Consider the following 23,367-nt stretch of genomic DNA (forward strand, 5'->3'; position numbering starts at 1 on the left):
ATGTCACAGAATCACAGAATCACAGAATCTACAGTGCAGATAGAGGCCATTTCGGCCCATCGAGCCTGCACCGACACATATCCCACCCTATCCCCGTAACCCCACGTATTTAATCCCCTAACACTAAGGGTCAATTTATCATAGCCAAATCAACCTAACCTGCACATCTTTGGACTGTGGGAGGAAACCGGAGCACCCGGAGGAAACCCACGCAGACACAGGGAGAATGTGCAAACTCCACACAGTCGCCCAAGGCCAGATTTGAACCTGGGTCCCTGGCGCTGTGAGGCAACAGTGCTAACCACTATGCCACCGTGCCACATGTGTTCCAGACTGGCCCAGACTCAGACATGTGTTCTAGACTGGCCGGACTCAGACATGTGTTCCAGACTGGCCCAGACTCAGACATGTGTTCCAGACTGGCCCAGACTCAGACATGTGTTCCAGACTGGCCCGGACTTGGACACATATTCCAGATGACATGTGGTTTGGATGCACACTGAAGGCCAATGGGGCAAAGACATTGCTGGAGACCAGAAAGGCCCAGAAATACACTCCGGACCGGGAATGCTCCGAGGTGATGCTCGAGGCTGGATTGTCCACTGAGGCATCCTTTCCCAGGGTAGAGTTCTGATTAACAGGTGTGGAACTCACCCACCAGTAGCCATTCCAACACAGTACAATTCTCATAAAATGAAGAGAATGCCAAGGCACAGCTTGTCATCACATTTCAATATCGCCAAACAAGGAGAAAACAAACAATTCCAAAGATTAGCTCTTTCAAAATCCTCTTTAATGCAGGGGTCACGAGGAATTCCCTGATCCCCAACAGTTGGCATTTAGAAGTCACAATAACACATTTCACCGGACAATTTCAGGCAACATCTTCCTGTTTCATGGTGACATCTTGGTAACCGGAGACCAGCAGAGTGGCAGGAAGGATTGGCAGAATATCTCTCGGGGGCAGAGATGGACGGTTACTGGAGGCTGGCCCGCTATTCAGCTCCAGCTCCTGTGAGTCAGGAAGTCCCACTTCCATCAGCTGGAAGTTGGTCAGTCTGACTGTGGATTGTGTGGCGTGTGGTGGACCAGCATTAACCTGAACCGGCAGGTGCTGAAGCACGAATATGAAAATGAGAAGCCTACAGTCAGTAGTGGGCCTGTTCCAGTAGCTGGGGAAGAGAGCGGGAGAGCATGGGGAGAGGGGATAGTCAACATCTGCAGCTTGAGACCCACTCGGCACTTGGGGCCTTGAGCCATCTTACAATCCATTATTCAGATGGTGGGGGGAGAATCAGTGTTTATTTCAGAGAAGCATCAAAGGAGGGAGTGCGGCTGCTCAGCGCTGTGTGCGGGCTGAATTGAGCAGGAATTTGACTCCATTTCATGCTCTTCATTTGTTCTTTCTGATGAACCTTTGTGCTCACCCAGGTGTGGTGTGTCAGTGTTGGAGAACAGAACAATTTCCAGGCACATGGTGGCTATTTTAACCCGACCTGCCCAGTGAGGAACTGTCGCAATCAGATTGGACGCTGGATTACATTTCCGTTGACTTCAATGAAGAGTAAAATTGGCCGACCAATCCGACCGCATCAGTTTCTCATCAGGTGGGTAAGGTTAAAATGATCCCCACACTGTCTGATCAAACCCTCCCAGGGCAGATACAGCATGAGTTAGTTACAGAGTAAAGCTCCCTCTACACTGTCCCATCAAACACTCCCAGGGCAGGTACAGCACGGGTTAGATACAGAGTAAAGCTCCCTCTACACTGTCCCATCAAACACTCCCAGGGCAGGTACAGCATGGGTTAGATACAGAGTAAAGCTCCCTCTACGCTGTCCCCATCAAACATTCCCAGGGCAGGTACAGCACGGGTTAGATACAAAGTAAAGCTCCCTCTACACTGTCCCATCAAACACTCCCAGGGCAGGTACAGCACGGGTTAGATACAGAGTAAAGCTCCCTCTACACTGTCCCATCAAACACTCCCAGGGCAGGTACAGCACGGGTTAGATACAGAGTAAAGCTCCCTCTACACTGTCCCATCAAACACTCCCAGGGCAGGTACAGCACGGGTTAGATACAGAGTAAAGCTCCCTCTACACTGTCCCATCAAACTCTCCCGGGGCAGGTACAGCACAGCTTAGATACAGAGTTAAACTTTTTATCTGACCCACATTAGCCTCGATAATCACCTCACCACGACATTAACATATTTAAATTAGGCTCCCACGGGGTAATTGGGAGCCCGATTTAAAATTGCCGCTCCACCTTGTGACGAAGTCCAATCTTCCACCTGCACCCCTGACCTTATTGCCAGGCATTATCGCCAAGTGTCCTCGGCTAAGGCCGCCACTGCTGCTTTTCCCTCCCAAGCACAGGCCAGGCTGTCAATTTGGCCAGCTGCCGGGCGGGATACTGATCCAAAATAAGTCTCCCTGCCGATAAGATTGGCAGGACTGCCACATCCCTGGCCATGCGGGATCTTCAGCCATTTTCAGCCTCCTCCACACTCTCTGTGTAAATAGCGGGGCCATAGTCTCTTATTCTGTGGCTCACAAGAACATCACCCACTGCACCATTGTGATAGTTCTAGCTTTCCTTCAGGGCTCTCTCAATTTGTGAGTAGCTTTGTGTTGTTTACAGGAAATTCAGGGTCTCGCTGCGCACAGTGATTGTGTACAGGAAATTCAGGGTCTCGCTGCGCACAGTGATTGTGTACAGGAAATTCAGGGTCTCGCTGCGCACAGTGATTGTGTACAGGAAATTCAGGGTCACGCTGCACACAGTGATTGTGTACAGGAAATTCAGGGTCTCACTGAGCACAGTGATTGTGTACAGGAAATTCAGAGTCGCTGTGCACAGTGATTGTGTGCAGGAAATTTAGGGTCTCACTGTGCACAGTGATTGTGTACAGGAAATTCAGGGTCGCTGTGCACAGTGATTGTGTACAGGAAATTCAGAGTCGCTGTGCACAGTGATTGTGTGCAGGAAATTTAGGGTCTCACTGTGCACAGTGATTGTGTACAGGAAATTCAGAGTCGCTGTGCACAGTGATTGTGTGCAGGAAATTTAGGGTCTCACTGTGCACAGTGATTGTGTACAGGAAATTCAGAGTCGCTGTGCACAGTGATTGTGTGCAGGAAATTTAGGGTCTCACTGGGCACAGTGATTGTGTACAGGAAATTCAGGGTCGCTGTGCACAGTGATTGTGTGCAGGAAATTCAGGGTCTCACTGTGCACAGTGATTGTGTACAGGAAATTCAGAGTCGCTGTGCACAGTGATTGTGTGCAGGAAATTTAGGGTCTCACTGTGCACAGTGATTGTGTACAGGAAATTCAGGGTCGCTGTGCACAGTGATTGTGTACAGGAAATTTAGGGTCTCACTGAGCACAGTGATTGTGTACAGGAAATTCAGGGTCTCACTGTGCACAGTGATTGTGTACAGGAAATTCGGTATCGCCCAGGTTGGGGTGCTAACTTTTGAGAAGTTGGAAGTTTAGTGCCAGGTGCTAATCAATCTCACTGCCAGCTAAATTCAGTCTCAACGCTCAAAGAATGCAGGGTTGCACTAAATTGGGCGCTAATGGTGTAGGTGAGTGGCGTTAGGCTCCAAGCGATAAGGAACATGAGGTGCCGTGTAATCGGGAGTGAGCATTGGCAAAGGCATCCTCCAGCCATTAAAGGGGAGGGTCACTGGAGTCTGCACACCGGCCCCCAATGATTCGGGGAGTGCGGAACGGCGATATGCTGTGGGATGAAAAGAAAAGTCCGTTGATGGCCTACAACACTCCGGGGATTAAGCAGCCTTGATTTGGCTGCAGATACATCCTGCGCTGTCACTCAAAACTGACCTTTGGAACGGAAGCTCCTTGACAACTGGGGCACATCCCTTTAAGTAGCACCCCGCCAGCTGATTGGTTCACCCCTTCGCTCCCTGGTGCAGTCGGCAGGAAATTCAGGGTAACGCTGTGCACGGGGTGCTACTGAAGTTTGCAGATCGGGTGCCCAGTGAGTGTTGCACGGCGAATGGTGCTGAGGCATTAACTGTTATCGCCGATGCTACGGGGCAGGCAAATTTGCCATGCGGTGCGGGATTTGCCCCGCCGCTACTGCCTGAGCGCCCCCGTCAGGCGCAAACTGGGGGCACTAACATGCCGAATTTCTCCCCCAGGGTCTCACTATGCTCGGAGATTGTGTACAGGAAATTCAGGGCCACGCTGTGCACAAGGTTCAAAGCCGATTGCCCCTTGGTGTTGCACACAGGGAGTCGAGACCAAGTGAAGGAGGGTGCGGGGGTGATAGTTGGAGCAGGGCGTGAACATTCGCTTCCCATCTTAAAGTCTAAAATGACTTAATATTTTGATTTGATAAGACAGAGCTTATATAACGCTTTTAGTGTGTCCGTGTTTGCTGGTTGTACTGTGGTGCAGTCCTGAGTCCTGGTCAGTGAGTATCAGGTTGGAAAGCGGTAACTGAGGAGGCAGGTGCCTGATTTTCCGATATGTGCTGGGATATGGGCTCGGATTCCCACTGGGCCGGAAATCGGAAATCATCCCTAAGGTCATTTCCAGTTAAGGGTGGAACTTTCCGATCTGCTCTCCCAGTGAGGAGCCTCGTCTGTCGGGAGCACAAAGTTGGAAAGTTACCTTTTACCTTGAGGTTTTAAGTGCCAAGATAATAAGTGTCATCGTCCACCGTTCTCCTGTCACACTTGAGTCTGTGGTACACGCTGACCTATAATCACTGCTGTCTGCCCAGTGCAAAACCAGAGAGCTGGGGAGGGGCGGGCAGGGGGTGAGGTGGGGTGGAGCAGAGGGCTGAAAGGGGCAAGGCAGGGGTGGAATAGGAGGGACAGGGTAAAGGTGGGATTGGGAAGGATTGGGTAGAGGGCTGAATTGAGATGGCGCATTGGAGCAATCAGTGTGGGTGTTCAAAGGTCTGTCCTGTACACAGGCCTAGTCATTGGGCCCAGGCAGGCCCTGTACACAGGCCTAGTCATTGGGCCCAGGCAGGCCCTGCACACAGGCCTAGTCATTGTGCTCAGGCAGGCCCTGTACACAGGCCTAGTGATTGGGCCCAGGCAGGCCCTGTACACAGGCCTAGTCATTGGGCCCAGGCAGGCCCTGTACACAGGCCTAGTCATTGGGCCCAGGCAGGCCCTGTACACAGGCCTAGCCATTGGGCCCAGGCAGGCCCTGTACACAGGCCTAGTCATTGGGCCCAGGCAGGCCCTGTACACAGGCCTAGCCATTGGGCCCAGGCAGGCTCTGTACACAGGCCTAGCCATTGGGCCCAGGCAGGCCCTGTACACAGGCCTAGTCATTGGGCCCAGGCAGGCCCTGTACACAGGCCTAGCCATTGGGCCCAGGCAGGCCCTGTACACAGGCCTAGCCATTGGGCCCAGGCAGGCTCTGTACACAGGCCTAGCCATTGGGCCCAGGCAGGCCCTGTACACAGGCCTAGCCATTGGGCCCAGGCAGGCCCTGTACACAGGCCTAGCCATTGGGCCCAGGCAGGCCCTGTACACAGGCCTAGCCATTGGGCCCAGGCAGGCCCTGTACACAGGCCTAGCCATTGGGCCCAGGCAGGCTCTGTACACAGGCCTAGCCATTGGGCCCAGGCAGGCCCTGTACACAGGCCTAGCCATTGGGCCCAGGCAGGCTCTGTACACAGGCCTAGTCATTGGGCCCAGGCAGGCCTTGTACACAGGTCTAATCATTGGGCCCAGGCAGGCCCTGTACACAGGCCTAGTCATTGGGCCCAGGCAGGCCCTGTACACAGGCCTAGCCATTGCGCCCAGGCAGGCTTTGTACACAGGCCTAGCGTGGCCTAACCAAGGACTTCAAGTTAATGAATGGCTGTGATGAGGGAAATAGTGAGATTATTTCCATTGGTCAATAAGATGGTAAAGGAAGCGCACAAATTTCAGATAATCACAAATCTTTTCTAACCTCCCCTTTAATTCCTTTTAAGACGAGGTGATTAGAATGTGGAATTCTCTGCCACAAACGGTTGGTGAAGCAGAGTCCATGATTGTTTTTAAAGGGAATGGGATAGTTGCTTCAAAAAGAGTAATGGAGAGTGAGATGAGACTGAATGGGTCACATGGAGAAAAACTGTCATGGATTTGATGGGCTGAATGGCCTGTGTCTTTGCTGGAATATTCTAAGATTCTGTTCCATGGGACCAGTGGGATGGAGTGGAATTTCTCCATTGATTTTTATAACATTAATATTTTCTCTCAAAAGACTTTAAATATTCTCCTTCCAAGTGGTCTTTCTGTGCTGGGAACAAGGTGAGGACGCAAGGCTGCTGTAAAACTGGGCGTGAGTGTGAGCACACGCGCGTGTAACCGCGGGGAATCGTAGACATGGAGCTGTATCCCACCGGGAGGCCCAGCCCTTCACAACCTGCTGCCCACTTGTCTTAACCTTACCCTTTCACACTGACGGCCATCTTCTGTAAAATTATTTTGTTCCCTCTGACCCTCCCCTCCCCTCCTGAAGCTGCTGACCCTCACTGCGGCATAGTTCCACAAGCAGAGACCCCCCCTCTGCTATCTCACAAGAGTGGCCAATCTTTACACAATGAGTGCCAGTGGGCTAGTCGACTGCATTCGGCATCACGGCCAAAGCTGAGTCTGCCCTCACCAACGGCCACACCGACATTCTCTCCAGCAGTGGGTGGTGGAGAAGTGATGGGGAACAGGACACCCGGCTCATGTCCCACCTCCTGCACCCACAGAAGCAGGGCCAATGGCAGGGCCCCAACTCGGGATGCCAACCCTCCAGGGCTGGCCTGGAGCCTCCAGGAATTAAGATTAATCTCCTGCTGCGAGCAACCCGGGAGAAAAATCTAATTGTGTTTCTTTTTCCATTTTATTTCAACACTTTTGTTTGCAAAAAGTTATAAAAATATTGGAGATGGGAAAACTGCTTTTTGACTGAGAGTGAGGTGTAGAAGAGTCTGTCCAATCAGGTGTAGAAGAGTCTGTTCGCTTTCCAATTGGCTGTGGGAAGGCGTGGCGCTGAGGATTGACGTGTTGAGCGACCAATGGTGGAAGAGTGGGGGCGGGGCTGTAGGTGGTCATGTGATGAAACCTCCTGGAATATGTCCAATCAGAGTTAGCGAGCCTGAGCCCCAACTGGTGCCCAACTGACTGGCATGGACCGGGGACAGACTCTCAGCCCTCCACAGGGATCCCCAGAATACACCTTTAATGGTGCTGGAAAGGTCACCGAGGCCTAATCGTAGTGAGTAAAACATCGGGCCTACTGCCACAGGCTGGAGAAACTCAGACACCTTTACAAACACCTTTTAAATAATACATTGGCTGGATAAATCATCGCTCGGGCCTACTTTCAAAGGCTGTTCACATGATTCATCCAAAAGGAATAATCGAGAAAAAATCACCCCCCCCAGCAACAAAGGAAATTTAAAAAGTCTTTATTAATTCATCCAGTGAGACGGTCCTTTCGAATTCTTGGCGTTATAAGGCTCCTGTACCCTCATGACGCAGTCAGATGGTGTGCAACGCCCATTTTTCCCTGATGATCCTTGAAGTCCCGGTGGGCCTGAGACACCAGGCACACCCTGTTGGCCGGCTGGACCCGGTGGGCCAATTTTACCGTATCCCGGGAGTCCTGGTGGGCCTGAGAGGGAAAGACAAGATATTGGACACCGTAAACAATGGGGCTGCCAATCAATATCTTAAAGCTCAGGATCAACGGGCCAATTAAATATAAAGGAAAACACCAGCCACTGGAGATCTTGAAGACAGAGGGCTTGGGTTTGACGGCGTTGAAGAGGCCCACCCCCTGTGATTGAGGCCCTGCCCTCATTTAAATCTGGCAGGCGAGCTGCGGGGGGTCAAACAGGGGACCCAGAGCAGCTCACTGGATGGAGGCTTCAAGGACAACCGGTGGTGACTGCCAGCAAGGGGGAATCTCGATCGCCGAGGGTGGAAGTCCCGGGGTGGCACCGGCCCAGATTATTTTTAGCGGGTGCTGGAGGTGCACTCCAGCTCCGCCGGAGCTCACAACAATAATTCAACACTTGCCTTCACCGGGCGTCCTCTCTTCCATGCCCTGTGGAGCTGATCAGGGGCTGCATGGCACAGGCGCTGACCAGAGCCGACCTAAAATGGCAATCGGGGTCCTATTTACATCGTAGGACCCCGAGTTTCATATTAAAAGGGCCTGTCGCCTGTATCAGGCAGGTGCTTTGGCCACCTGGCAGGAGGCCCCTTTCAAAATGGCGGCGGCCGCATCACCGGTGTTAACGGGTTGGTAAAGTCACCGACACCACGCTGCGGCCATTACCTTCCTGTTCACACCGGGCGAGGCCAGTGGGTTTATTAGTGACTATCTTATATCATGGCCCCTAATACTGCTCTCCCCCACAAGTGGAAACATCTTCTCTACGTCTACCCTATCAAACCGTTTCATAATTTTAAGACCTCTATCAGGTCACCCCTCAGCCTTCTCTTTTCTAGATTTTCCACATCAATGGGGCGGAGGTGGAAAGGGTGGCCAGCTTTAAGTTCCTCGGAGTCCACATCACGGAAGACCTCTCCTGGTCCCTCAACACCTCCTCTCTGGTGAAGAAGGCCCAGCAGCGCCTATATTTCTTGAGGAGGCTGAAGGGATGTAATCTGTCACCCCCGATCCTCTCTAACTTCTACCGCTGCACTATAGAGAGCATCCTGACAAACTGTATCATGGTATGGTACGGCAGCTGTAGCGGGTAGTCAAAACTGCCCAACGCATTACCGGCACCCGGCTACCGACCATATAGAACATATATATCAGAAACGCTGCCTACGGAGGGCACGGTCCATCATCAAAGACCCTACCCACCCCAGCCACAGTCTGTTCGCCCTCCTACCATCTGGAAGACGCTACAGATGCATTCGCACCCGTACGACCAGATTTAGGAACAGCTTCTTTCCCAGGGCTGTCATCCCACTGAACTCCACAAATAAACACTAAAGCCTGCACATCTGCCGATGCACTTTATTATGGTCATATTTATGCTAATATATATGTACAAATGTATGTTGAAATGTTTAAGTGTCCTAATCCAAATGTACACTCTCGGGAGCCGCAAGCCTACATTTCGTTGTACTGCACTTGTGCACTAACAATGACAATAAAAGTTGATTTGATTTGATTTGATTTGATTTGAGCCTGTTCAAACTTTCCTGATAGGTATAACCTCTCAGTTCTGGTATCATCCTTGTAAATCGTTTTTGCACCTTCTCCAGTGCCTGTATATCCTTGTTATAATATGGAGACCAGAACTGTTCACAGTACTCCAAGTGTGGTCTAACCAAGGTTCTATACAAGTTTAACATCACTTCTTTGCTTTTGAATTCTATTCCTCTAGAAAGGAACCCCAGTGCTTTGTTTGCATTTTTATGGCCTTGCTAACCTGCATTGCTACTTTGAATGATTTGGGAATCTGTGCCCCGAGATCCCTTTGCTCCTCTACACCATTTAGACTCTGGGGCATGTGACCTCCTTATTCCTCCGACCAAAATGTACCACCTGACACTTATTTATACGGAAATTCATTTGCCATTTACATTCCACTTCTGCAAGTTTATTAATGTCTTCCTGTATTTTGTCGGTCTTCCTCAGTATTAACTACGCTCCCCAAATTAGTGTCATCTGCAAATTTTGAAGTTGTACTTCTGATTCCCGAGTCCAAATCATGAATGTAAATGGTGAACAGTGGTCCCAGCTCCGCTCCCTGTGGAACGCCACTTCCAACCTTCCACCAGTCTTTACCCCCTACTCTCTGTTTTCTGTTGTGTAGCCAGCTTGCGATCCATTCTGCTACTTGTCCCCTGACTCCACATGCTCTGACCTTAGTCATGAGTCTACTATGCAGTACCTTATCAAAGGTCTTATGAAAGTCCAAATATATTACATCTACTACATTACACTTGTCTACATTTCAAAGAATTTAATAAGGTTGGTCGAGATAACTGACAGCGCAGAAGTATGACCTCAACAAGGGTCATTATCATAGCTGCCCTTGAGATGCCTGCTTGGAGGTGTGGTATTCACACACTCCGATTCTGCCTCTCTCAATCTATAGAAGAGTCTTACCTCTGCAAGTTATCCTGGTCAGACAGTCAAGAATCTGGAGAAAGGGTGTGAGCCCATGAACTCCCGAGTCAAAGACCCAGCCCAGCAATGAACCAGCCTGTTTGTTACTTTCAACAAAATGCTTTCAGTGCTGATTGCAAAAGAAATATGATGATACAAAGAAACCCCTCGAAAAACCAAGGATAAGTCAATGGATCTGATACAAGAGCCCACTTTAAATATCAAACCCACAACAATGTGGATCAAGAGTGTAAATGCTTCTTACCAAGAGGCCCAGGTGTACCAGGCTCGCCCAGATGACCAATGCCATTTTCACCTCGATCTCCCTTCGGACCACTAGGACCTGTTACAAAAAATATTTCAACAACTTGTTAAGGACTGGGATTTAAAAGATTACAACAATTTCAAGAGAAGCAAATAATTAAAGTTCACGGTTTTTGAGTAATGATTCAGCTCTTCAATGACTCTCAAAGCACGTAGAGCACGGGTTAGATACAGAGTAAAGCTCCCTCTACACTGTCCCATCAAACACTCCCAGGGCAGGTACAGCACGGGTTAGATACAGAGTAAAGTTCTCTCTACACTGTCCCATCAAACACTCCCAGGGCAGGTACAGCACGGGTTAGATACAGAGTAAAGTTCTCTCTACACTGCCCCATCAAACACTCCCAGGGCAGGTACAACACGGGTTAGATACAGAGTAAAGTTCTCTCTACACTGCCCCATCAAACACTCCCAGGGCAGGTACAGCACGGGTTAGATACAGAGTAAAGTTCTCTCTACACTGCCCCATCAAACACTCCCAGGGCAGGTACAGCACGGGTTAGATACAGAGTAAAGTTCTCTCTACACTGCCCCATCAAACACTCCCAGGGCAGGTACAGCATGGGTTAGATACAGAGTAAAGTTCTCTCTACACTGCCCCATCAAACACTCCCAGGGCTGGTAAAGCACAGGTTAGATACAGAGTAAAGTTCTCTCTACACTGCCCCATCAAACACTCCCAGGGCAGGTACAGCACGGGTTAGATACAGAGTAAAGTTCTCTCTACACTGCCCCATCAAACACTCCCAGGGCAGGTACAGCACGGGTTAGATACAGAGTAAACCTCCCTCTGCACTGTCCAATCAAACACTCCCAGGGCAGGTACAACACGGGTTAGATACAGAGTAAAGCTCCCTCTACACTGTCCCATCAAACATTCCCAGGGCAGGTACAGCACGGGTTAGATACAGAGTAAAGCTCCCTCTACACTGTCCCATCAAACATTCCCAGGGCAGGTACAGCACGGGTTAGATACAGAGTAAAGCTCCCTCTACACTGTCCCATCAAACACTCCCAGGGCAGGTACAGCACGGGTTAGATACAGAGTAAAGCTCCCTCTACACTGTCCCATCAAACACTCCCAGGGCAGGTACAGTACATCTCTTTGTTGTTTGTGAGATTGTTTGTACATAACTCTCGTAACTATACATTAAAAGTAATTAAATGTCTGTGCAAGACTTTGTGACGTCCCGCAGTTGTGTAAGGCGCTATACGAATGCAAGTTCCTTTAGGAGCCATTTTTGGGCCTATCTGATGGGATTGCCTATTCAGCACCAATCAGTGGCAAATTCTGGGTCAATTATTTGGCTGGTGCATCTTGGCTATTGGGAGATTGTTGAGATCATGTCAAAGACATTTTGTTCGGAACCATGCCACGCAGCAGCGAGGTGGGACTCCCATTCCATTTCTCTTTCAGCAGATTTCGATGCTTCGGCCTGACTGATGGAAAGCCATGCGATGATCAGTCAGTTCTCAATCCTTTGATGGGCAGCAGCATCATTTATCGACCCTCCATGGCGGGTGTGTGCCAGCAGTGCTGTTGCTGATCCAGCACGGTCTGATCTGACTACCCTAAGCCAGCAGTTCATTACATTAACTTTAGCTTTTAAGTGAGTTTCTGCTGGAAGGCTGGAAATGTCAGTTTTGTTTCCAGTTAAATTAAAAGTTACCAGAAAGAGACTTGAGCTTCTTCCAGTTCTGATGAAAGGTCATCGGCCCAAACCGTTAACTCGGTTTCTCTCTCCACAGTTGCTGCCTGACCTGCTGAGGAGCTGACAGCTGCCATTTTGAAAATCTGTCATCAGAGCCTCACCTTGGAACCCAGCATGGCAACAAGTGAGCTCATGGTTGGCACTGTTGTGAAATGACTGGATGAGGGGCCACCCACACGGTGGCGTACAGCTAACTAGCCTCTACACAGACCACATGGAGTTTAACATTATTGCAGCCCTCTAAGTGTGACTGTACACGTTTAAAATGAATGATACCTTTAGGCCCAGGTAAACCAGGACGTCCATCTCTTCCAATCTGTCCTGGCATTCCAGGCTGGCCTGGTTGCCCAGGATGCCCGGGGGCTCCAGCTTTACCTGCAGCTCCTGGCCTTCCCGGGCTTGTCGAGTCTGATGGAGAGCGCATTCTGGATAGGTAGTAAGCCATTCTTTCTAGAAAACAGAACGTGGGCCATTGAATGAGCTGCAGTGGATTCTCCTGATCACTGTACTTTTGGAGCTTCCAGTCGAGACTGGCAATTGATGGGAACACCAGGGAAAACTACAGCGGAGAATGTTGAGAGTGCAGGCTGTCTCTGCGATTCGAGGGGAGGTTAGCCCACAGGCCTGTATTGAGCACCTCCTCTGGTCAAAGGACAGCACAGGGCACTGGGAATGGAGTACGAGGTAAAGTGGAGAGGAGACACAGGGGTCAATACTGGGACACCAGCAGCACTGCACCAAGGCCACAGCTTCTGAGGTGCACCCGATGGAGTTGAACCTCACCCCGTGAAGTCATATCAGCTCCTTAAAATATTTTAGTGGCACTCCTGGCACATAGCACATGACTCGACTTGGGGTCGAAGGTTAAAAATAACAACAGTGGCAAAGAAGGAGGGTCCTATGATAGAGATTAGTTCACTCAGCAGCATTAAACGGCCGCGTTATACTTGGGAGGGTGAAGCTCCTAGACTGGGGAGGGTGAAGCTCCTAGACTGGGGAGAGGGAAGCCCCTAGACTGGGGAGAGGGAAGCCCCTAGACTGGGGAGAGGGAAGCCCCTAGACTGGGGAGAGGGAAGCCCCTAGACTGGGGAGAGGGAAGCCCCTAGACTGGGGAGGGTGAAGCCTCTAGACTGGGGAGAGGGAAGCCCCTAGACTGGGGAGAGTGAGGCCCCTAGACTGGGGAGAGGGAAGCCCCTAGACTGGGGAGAGGGAAGCCCCTAGACTGGGGAGAGGGAAGCCCCTAGACTGGGGAGAGGGAGGCCCCTAGACTGGGGAGAGGGAGGCCCCTAGACTGGGGAGGGTGAAGCCCCTAGACTGGGGAGAGGGAAACCCCTAGGCTGGGGAGAGGGAAGCCCCTAGACTGGGGGGAGGGAGGCCCCTAGACTGGGGGGAGGGAGGCCCCTAGACTGGGGAGAGGGAGGCCCCTAGACTGGGGAGAGGGAGGCCCCTAGACTGGGGAGAGGGAGGCCCCTAGACTGGGGAGAGGGAGGCCCCTAGACTGGGGGGGAGTGTGGCCCCTAGTCTGGGGGGAGGGAGGCCCCTCGACTGGGGAGAGGGAGGCCCCTAGACTGGGGAGAGGGAAGCCCCTAGACTGGGGAGAGGGAAGCCCCTAGACTGGGGAGAGGGAAGCCCCTAGACTGGGGAGAGGGAAGCCCCTAGACTGGGGAGAGGGAAGACCCTAGACTGGGGAGAGGGAAGCCCCTAGACTGGGGAGAGGGAAGCCCCTAGACTGGGGAGGGTGAAGCCTCTAGACTGGGGAGAGGGAAGCCCCTAGACTTGGGAGAGGGAAGCCCCTAGACTGGGGAGAGGGAAGCCCCTAGACTGGGGAGAGGGAAGCCCCTAGACTGGGGAGAGGGAAGACCCTAGACTGGGGAGAGGGAAGCCCCTAGACTGGGGAGAGGGAAGCCCCTAGACTGGGGAGAGGGAGGCCCCTAGACTGGGGAGAGTGAGGCCCCTAGACTGGGGAGAGGGAAGCCCCTAGACTGGGGAGAGGGAAGCCCCTAGACTGGGGAGAGGGAAGCCCCTAGACTGGGGAGAGGGAAGCCCCTAGACTGGGGAGAGGGAGGCCCCTAGACTGGGGAGAGGGAAGCCCCTAGACTGGGGAGAGGGTGGCCCCTAGACAGGGGGGAGTGTGGCCCCTAGACTGGGGAGAGTGTGGCCACTAGACTGGGGAGAGGGAGGCCCCTAGCCTGGGGGGAGGAAGGCCTGTGATCAAGATACCCGTTCTATCGGTAATACAATGAAATTATTTATAGGCTACGCCTCTCTGGTGGCTAAGAAAGTGAGTGAACGACTGGCACCCAGACACCCGCTGCTACCAGTGCCAGCCGCCCGCCGGCTCGTAGTAAGTGCGCGAGCGAGGCCGAGAGATCATCACACACTCCTGCAGAGGCCGAGGGGAGAGGAAGGGTACCTGGCTCCTCAGAGCAGCGGGGCCGAGATCAGGAACTCAGGAAGTGGAAGGAACCGGGTGTGTGTTGCTCCGCCTCTGGCAAATCGGTTCCCAGACACTTGCGTTTTTATTTAGTAAAGAGGCAGGCATTTAATTTCCTCTGTGGAGATTGTAGAGCTCTAATTATCCGGCGTGTGAACTGAAAGAGATAAAGGAATGTGAATAAAAGGGTTCACTTACCGTCAAAGATTTTCGTAACTTCCTGTCTTATTAACCTCTTGATCTCATCAAAATTAACAGGTTCAGCCTGTTGGAAGGAATCAGACTATTGCGTTAGTTTCAGAAAGTGTCACTTGAGTGAGTGGAGTACCCCGGTTAAAGGGGCATTTCCTTCATGGAAACTGCACGAGGGAAGCTGCCCTTTGTGTGCTGTGTAACAGAATGGTCAACCCCTTTAGAAAGAACAGGTTTGCAGCTTCACCACACACAGGACACTTCCCCTCTGGGGCCACTTTGTTCCTGCTGGCACATAAAGCACGTTATCAGACTGGGTTCAAGATGATTTATGTTAGTACGGTGTGTGCTTAGCAAAAACATTCTTATGAAGGCACTGCCCCTTTAAATATCTTGGAATGACAGATTTCATTGAAACTCATCACCTTGGTCCAGCTAATTACAGAACAAGGACAACAATAAAGGTGCCGGCCTGGCCAAGAAAGCCATCAATTGGTCCTGGCAGCGGGCGAGCGAGGGGGTCGTCCGACCGGATTGCCTCCCCCTCTTCCGTGGCCATGTTCGCGCCCGGGTGGCCCTAGAGATGGAGCACGCGGTGTCCGCCGGCACGCTCGAGCTTTTTCGTGACCGGTGGGCGCCGCGGGGACTGGAGTGCATAATTAATCTGGGCAACCAAATTTTAATTTGATTGGTGGAGGGCTCTTTAAAAGGGTTATTGGTTTTTTTTTGTTCGTTAATTTGTGCACTTGTTTTTTTTTGGTCGAATGAAAAGAGAGGACAATAAAGGTGCCACACGATCTCTATTATCGGACTTTATTATCGTTTCCTGGTTAGCCTCCTGAACCTGATCAGCTCTGTGTTTGTGATGAATGAGTTTCCTTCGAGTCGATTATGAAAGATGTAATAGCAGAGCACTTGGAAAACAGTGACAGGATCAGACAAAGTCAACATGGATTTACAAAAGGTAAATCGTGCTTGACTAATCTACTGAATAAATGCGAGGTTATCTACTTTGGTGGCAAAAACAGGAAGGCAGATTATTATCTGAACGGCAGTAGATTGGGAGTTTCCCTCTCCTCGCCCACCGTTCTGGTCTCCATATTATAAAAAGGATATAGAGGCACTGGAGAAGGTGCAAAACCGATTTACAAGGATGATACCAGAACGGAGAGGTTATACCTATCAGGAAAGATTGAACAGGCTGGGGCTCTTTGCTCTAGAAAAGAGGAGGCTGAGGGGTGACCTGATAGAGGCCTTAAAATGATGAATGGGTTTGATGGGGTAAACATAGAGAAGATGTTTCCACTGGTGGAGTCCAGGACTAGGGGCATAAATATAAGATAGTCACTAATAAATCCAACACGGAATTCAGGAGAATCGCTTCTACCCAGAGAGAAGTTAGACTGTGGAACTCGCTACCATATACAGTGGGCCAATAGCATCGATGCATTTAGGGGGAAGCTAGAGAAACATATGAGGGCGAAAGGAATCGAAAGATAAATGAGGAGGGGTAGGCGGAGGTTCGAGTGGAGCATAAACACTGGCGAGGAGCAGGTGGGGCGAATGGCCTGTTTCTGTGCGATAAATTCGATATAATTCCTCCCCAGATCTAGCTGACTGACTGCTGATCTGTCTTTCTGACTGTTCTCAGCAAGTGGGACAGATTTTTCCCTGATTCCTCCCTTGATCAGTGATTCTCCAGTAGCCCTGTCAATGAAACCAGCCATCTCTCCCTCCCCCACCACCGTCCACCAACCCCGCCCCTCCCCCACACCCCCGCCCCTCCCCCACCACTGTCCACCCACCCGCCCCACCCCCACCACCGTCCATCAACCCGCCCCACCCCCACACCCCCGCCCCTCCCCCACCACCGTCCACCCACCGCGCCCCTCCCCCACACCCCCGCCCCTCCCCCCACCCCTCCCACACCCCTCCCCCCACCCATCCCACCCGCCCCTCCCCCACCACCGTCCACCCACCGCGCCCCTCCCCCACACCCCCGCCCCTCCCCCCACCCCTCCCACACCCCTCCCCCCACCCATCCCACCCGCCCCTCCCCCACCACCGTCCACCAACCCCGCCCCTCCCCCACCACCGTCCACCAACCCGCCCCACCCCCACACCCCGCCCCTCCCCCCACCCCTCCCATCCCCCGCCCCTCCCCCACACACCCTGCCCCTCCTCCACACCCCACTCACCCCACTCACCCCCTGCCCCTCCCCCACACCCCTCCAATCCCCCCGCCCCTACCCCACACCCCACTCAGCCCCCACCCCACTCACCCCCACCCCTCCCCCACACCCCTCCCATTCCCCCGCCCCTCCCCCACACCCCTACCCCCCACCCCTCTCACCCCACGCCCCTCCCCCACACACCCTGCCCCTCCCCCACACCCCACTCACCCCCCACCCCTCCCCCACACCCCTCCCATCCCCCCGCCCCTCCCCCACACCCCCTGCCCCTCCCCCAGCCCCCGCCCCTCCCCCCACCCCTCTCACCCCCTGCCCCTCCTCCACACCCCCTGCCCCTCCCCCACACCCCACTCACCCCCCATCCCTCCCCCACACCCCTCCCATCCTCCCGCCCCTCCCCCACACCCCCTGCCCCTCCTCCACACCCCACTCCCCCCGCCCCACCCCTCTCACCCTCCGCCCCTCCCCCACACCCCCTGCCCCTCCCCCACCCCCCCACTCGCCCCCCCGCCCCTCCCCCACTCACCCCCCCCCAATCCCCCCCACCCCGTCCCTCTGCCCCTCCCTCACACCCCCCCCCGCCCCTCCCCCACTCACCACCCCCCCCAATCCCCCCCACCCCCGTCCCTCTGCCCCTCCCCCACACCCCCCCGCCCCTTCCCCACACACCACACACACCCTGCCCCTCCCCACACCCCTCCCATCCCCCCGCCCCTCCCCCACGCCCCCTGCCCCTCCCACACACTCCACCCCCCGCCCCTCCCCCACACACCACACACACCCCGCCCCTCCCCCACACCCCCTGCCCCTCCCACACACTCCACCCCCCGCCCCTCCCCCACACACCACACACACCCCGCCCCTCCCCCACCCCCCACTCACCACCCCCCCTAATCCCCCTCCCACCACCCCCGTCCCTCTGCCCCATCCCCACCACCCAGCCTCGGGCTGTGGGTTTAAAGAAAACACCTTCTGATATTCTCAAAGAATTGGGGCCAACCTGGTTTAATGGGCCTGGGAGGTGACACCTGACTCTCAATTCAATTCAATTCAAATCGCTTTATTGGCATGATAAGGCACATCTTATGTTGCCAAAGCATCGAAAAACATTTATGGTTGAACACATAAACGCAGATCTATTCATATAGTGTATAAACAGATATATCCCTGAGTGTATAAATATACATTCGTATAATTTGTATATACTCTTTTCTTAGGTTTACTGGTTGTCCCTCTGTTTATGGCAAGCTGTAACATAGTGTGCCGCTAAGGTTACACAGTTTCTCTGTTCCCCTAGTAGGTATGGGAGTTTTTGGTCGTCATTCAAATTTCTGAATTCAGGGCATATTTGTGAGAATTTTTGGTAGAAATTCTCCCTGATGCCCTGATATTTTCCACAAGCTGTGAGGAAGTGCATCTCTGTCTCCACCACTCCCTGACTGCAGTGAGAGCATATCCTGTCCTCTCTTGGCAGCCGGGTCTGTCTGTGTCTGCCTTTTTCGATCGCCAGGCTATGTTCGCTAAGTCTGTACCTTGTCAAGGTTTTTCTCAGTTTGCTATCCTTTACCATGGTCAGGTATTCAGCCATGTTGTATTGTCTGTTTAGGGCCAAGTAGCAATTGAGTTTGTTTTGGGTTTTTGTTGTTTCTGCCCAATATGACAGGTATTTTTCCTTTTGCTTAGTGTCAATTGTGTTGGGTCGAATTCTCTGTGCTACGATGTCACTGTCCTGGGGCTGGTTATTGTTAGTGGTTGCTTCACTGAGTCCCAGGACTAGTTGACTGAGGGTATTCTTCTTTATGGTCCTCTCTTGGCATTTCAAGGCTTCGTAATGATAGCAGTGGGGGTTGCTCATTTTTAGGTGTTTCCAAAATTTGGTGGCTCTTTTTTGGATAGTAATTATTAGTGGATTTTGGCCTAGTTCTGCCCTGCATGCATTGTTTACGGTTTTCCTTTGAGTCCGGAGGATACTTTTACAGAATTCTGCATGTAGGATCTCAATTGGGTGTTTGTCCCATTTTGCAAATCCTTGTTGTGTTAGCGGTCCCCACACCTCACTGCCATAGAGTGCAATTGGTTCAATTACTGATTTAAAAATTTTGAGCCAAATGCTAATTGGGATTTCTATTTGGATTGATCTTTTAATGGCATAGAAAGCCCTTCTAGCTTTCTCTTTCAGTTCATTCACAGCCAGATGAAAATTTCCCGTAGAGCTGATTTTTATGCCCAAGTATGTGTAGTTAGTGGTTTGTTCGATTTTAGTTGTTCCTAGTGTGAAATTTATTCTGGGTCCCTGATGTCTGGATCTTTGCTGGAACACAAGGACTTTGGTTTTTTGGGGGTTTATTGTCAGGGCCCAGGTCTGACAGAATGACTCCAGCAGATCCAGGTTCTGCTGTCGACCCTCCTTAGTTGGTGACAGCAGAACCAGGTCATCTGCATAGAGGAGGAATTTAACCTTGGATTCATATAGGGTGAGGCCGGGTACTGTAGATTGTTCAAGTAGTTTTGCCAACTCATTAATGTAAATATTAAAGAGTGTCGGTGAGATGGGCGAGCCCTGCGTCACACCACGCCCCTGTGGGAAGTATTTTGTTTGTTTGTCTCCAATTTTAACTGCACATTTATTGTTTGTATACATTGATTTAATTACATCATATGTTTTTCCCCCTACACCACTTTCAATAAGTTTCAAGAATAGACCGTCGTGCCAGATGGAATCGAAAGCCTTCTGGAAATCTATAAAGCAGGCAAAAATGTTGCTTTTGTTTTGATGAACATGTTTGTCAATTAGGGTCTGTAGGGTGAAGATATGATCTGATGTTCTATAGTTTGGTAGGAATCCAATTTGGCTTTTACTCAAGACATTGTGCTCCTCAAGGAAGTTTATAAGTCTTTTGTTTATGATACTACAGAAAACCTTCCCCAGGTTACTGTTTACACAGATGCCTCGATGGTTATTTGGGTCAACTTTGTCCCCACTTTTGTATATGGGCGTTATGAGTCCTTTGTTCCAGATATCAGGGAAGTAACCGACACTCAGAACCAAGTTGAAGAGTTTCAGTATAGCCAATTTCATTTTATCGTCCGTGTGTTTAATCATCTCGTTTAGGATGCCGTCTGCACCGCAAGCTTTTCTTGGTCGCAGGTCTTTGAGTTTTTCAATTAGCTCTTTTTCAGATATTATGGGGTCTATTGGGTTTATGGCAAATTCTAGCTTTGCCAGTTTTTCGCATATTTGGTATTGCTCTGGGCTTAGTGTGTTTTTCTGGTATAATTTTTCAAAATGGTTTTCCCATGTGTCTCCGTTTTGAATGGCCAATTCGTCGTGTTGTTTTTTGTGTAATGTATTCCAGTTGTCCCATAAACAATTGGAATCAATGGATTCCTCAATGGAGATGAGTGTATTCTTAATATACTGCTCTTTCTTGGTTCTGAGTGTGTTTTTGTATTGTGTTAGTGCCTGACAATAAGTAAGGCGTAATTCCTCATTTTCTGGTTGTCTGTGTTTTTGGTTTGATATTTTTCTGAGTTTTTTCCTCATGTTCTGGCAATCGGAGTCAAACCATTTTTTGTAGTTTTTTGTTTTGAGTTTGTTCTTGCGAACTTTCAAGTTTGACATTGATGCCAAATTATCAAAAATATTATTTAGGTTATTCACTGCCCGGTTTACGCCTTCTTTATTGTGTGTGTATGTATTTTCCAGAAAGGTGTCCAAGAGAGCTTGAGTTGTTTGGTTGCTAATTGCTTTCTGCTATTTTTCTGTGCTGTTTTTGGCCCATCTGTAAGATTTTTTAATGTTGTACAGTTTACTGGGTTGTGTTTCTGTGTTGGTTGTTTCTGTCCTTTCAAGATATGCAGTAATTTGACTGTGGTCTGACAGTGTTGTTTGTGGTTTGACTGTGAATGTTCTGAAAGAGGATGGGTCTAGATCTGTGATCATATAGTCTATGGTGCTGAAGCCAAGAGGTGAGCAATAGGTGGATCTTCCTAGGAAGTCTCCCAATAACCTACCATTGACAATGTACAGACCCAGGCTTCGACAGAGCTGCAGGAGCTGTTTTCCGTTAGCATTTGTCTGTTTGTCGCAGTTATGCCTGTGTGGATGGGAAGGGAGATCAAAGTGGTTATTCCCAAATATGTAATTATTCCCATGATTATTGGTGAAGTCTGGTTCTTCGCCCGTTCTTGAGTTGAGGTCCCCACATATCAACACATTTCCCTTGGCCTGGAATTGGATAATCTCCCTCTCTATGTTGGAGAAGGTGTCCTCTTTGAAGTACGGGGATTCTGTCGGGGGGATATAGAGTGTGCAAATGAAAACATCTTTCATGCTAGAGATGATGCCCCTCTTAATTTTGAGCCATAAGTGGTTTTCGCCCTTTTTTATAAATTCAATGTAATTCCTAAGCTCTGCTTTAATCCAAATCAGTATGCCTCCAGATTCTCTGCCCTGGGTTACTCCTGGCAATTTATTGGAGGGGACCACCAGCTCTGTGTACCCAATGGGACAGCCAGTGTGCCCTTCTCCTCTACACCAGGTTTCCTGTAAAAAGATAATATCTAGATCTTTAATCTCATCTAGGAACTCTGGGGTCCCGCTCTTCATGCCAAGCATAGAAGAGCGTAGACCTTGGATATTCCAGGTTGAGATATATAAGGATTTCATGCTAAAATTGATCTTTTACTGTGATGGGTTAGAATATGATAAATAGTAATATGTGTTTGTCGTGTCTAAATGGGGAAAAAAGAACATTTCAATTGTCTATAAATGCTGAGGATAATTGGTTACAACTTTTTCTAACAACTAGTCCTTATTTTTTCTGATCCATAAGGCGGGTGTGGATGCTGCTGATCGCCTGCATTATGTCTCTTAATGGATTGTCTCTGCCTGTGGTATTGCGTACGTCCGACATTGTTGTTGTGCGTGGGGATCCTCTCTGGTCCCGGTTGGTGTGGTGATGGTCTCTGTAGTAGTCCTGGTCTGTATCCCGTTGGTCTTTGGTGATCGGGGGGGGTCCTTTTGGGATCTGGGTGTGGACCCGGTTAAAAGCGACGTCCTTCAGGTCCTTCTCAAAGACCGACATTCGGTTCCTGTGGATATGGACTTGGTCGTAAAGACATTCCACATCGAGGGTGGGGTGTTGGGCCAGGTGCACGTTATGTTTTAATTCACAGTCTCTTGCTATGCTTGCATTTATCTCGTGGATTATTTTGTTGTTGAAGTTTCTTCTCGGCAATAGTGTGGAAACCGTGATTCTAGTGTTTGGGAAGGTGTCGCTTGCCTTCTCAATCACTGATCTGAGCGATGTTGCTACCCTTTCCTGCTGGGCCCTTAGGTCATTTGTGCCGGTGTGTATTATTATGTGTTGGGGGGAGCCTAATTGGGTTTTGGTCAGCCATTCTAGGGCTCTGTCTGTTGTTGGGCACCAGAGCTATTCTACTTTACGTCTAGGGAAGAGCCTTTTCTCCCATAGGTATTTCCCATTTGAGTCTATGAGTATTACGATGTCAGCCTTGTTGGTGTTTACTGGTTTGTGGCTTTCATCCGGACTCCCCGGTTGTGTGTTGGACCGGGGTGGTCGTGTCTGGTGTGAGCGTTCCTCTTGTGAGCGGCTCGGCTGTGGTTCCAAAGTGGTGGGGGCAGACTGGGTTTCAGTGTGCTGGTCGGTCTGTGTGGCTCCCCCTGTATTGTGGGTCTGCTGCTGTTGTTCATTGTGAGAGTGTAGCTGCCCAGTCGGGCTCTGTATTGTCTTATCTCTAGCCTCTGGCTGCTGGGCTAATGCCGCTCTCTCTCCCCTGTGTCTCACTTTGTCTTTCTGCAGCTCTTTCACCTGCTTCTCAAGTAAGTTCAGATCCCTCCTGTGTCTCTTCCTCTCTTGTTTTTGTTCCTGTTTTATTGCTGAAATGGTGTTTTCTTGGTCGGTTTTCATTTTAAGGACCTCCTTTGTAAGTTTAACCAGCTGTGTCTCCAGCTGGTTAAATTTCTCCTTTAGTTGTACCGGGCTGTGGGGTCTCAGGGTGTGTGTCTGGTCGGAGCTGGAGGGCTCACTCACTTCCTGGCTAGGCTGCTTTTCTCTTGTTGAGCTGGAGGTGGTAGGGGGAGAGTGTGTGACTTTCTCTCTGATATTTCCGCTGGGGCTGGTCAAATGTACCACGAGGTTGTGGGGCCCCAGGGTGTGTGTCTGGTCGGAGCTGGAGGGCTCACTCACTTCCTGGCCAGGTTGAATTACTCCAGGTGAGTTGTAAGTAGTGGGGGGAGTGTGTTTGGCTTTTTCCCTGGTAGTTACCCTGGGGCTGGTCTTTCAATTCTCAATTATTTCTCTCAGTTTCTGGAAGGCCGTTTCAAAGTCTTTGAGGTTGCCTTGCACCATTATTGTACCGTTTTTGTACA

At 50.8% G+C, this 23,367-nt stretch overlaps 1 protein-coding gene across 7 annotated transcripts in view; it reads right to left on the bottom strand.

Annotated features, from left to right (window-relative positions):
• Window positions 1–7,434: 7,434 nt before the first annotated feature.
• Window positions 7,435–23,367, bottom strand: part of col16a1 (collagen, type XVI, alpha 1) — a 636,201-nt gene continuing 620,268 nt past the window's right edge. For all 7 annotated transcript variants that reach the window (XM_085962342.1, XM_085962338.1, XM_085962337.1 and 4 more), the window contains 4 exons: window positions 14,788–14,854; window positions 12,432–12,605; window positions 10,385–10,462; window positions 7,435–7,656 (listed from right to left, as the gene is read on the bottom strand). In XM_085962342.1, coding sequence (XP_085818468.1) covers window positions 7,454–7,656; window positions 10,385–10,462; window positions 12,432–12,605; window positions 14,788–14,854 — 522 coding nt within the window. In that variant the 3' untranslated portion in view covers window positions 7,435–7,453. The remainder of the gene's footprint in view (window positions 7,657–10,384; window positions 10,463–12,431; window positions 12,606–14,787; window positions 14,855–23,367) is intronic.

Source organism: Somniosus microcephalus, chromosome 20 (assembly GCF_052327205.1).
Source record: "Somniosus microcephalus isolate GS21.2 chromosome 20, FLI_Smic_1.0, whole genome shotgun sequence".
NCBI classification, from domain to species: Eukaryota; Metazoa; Chordata; class Chondrichthyes; order Squaliformes; family Somniosidae; genus Somniosus; species Somniosus microcephalus.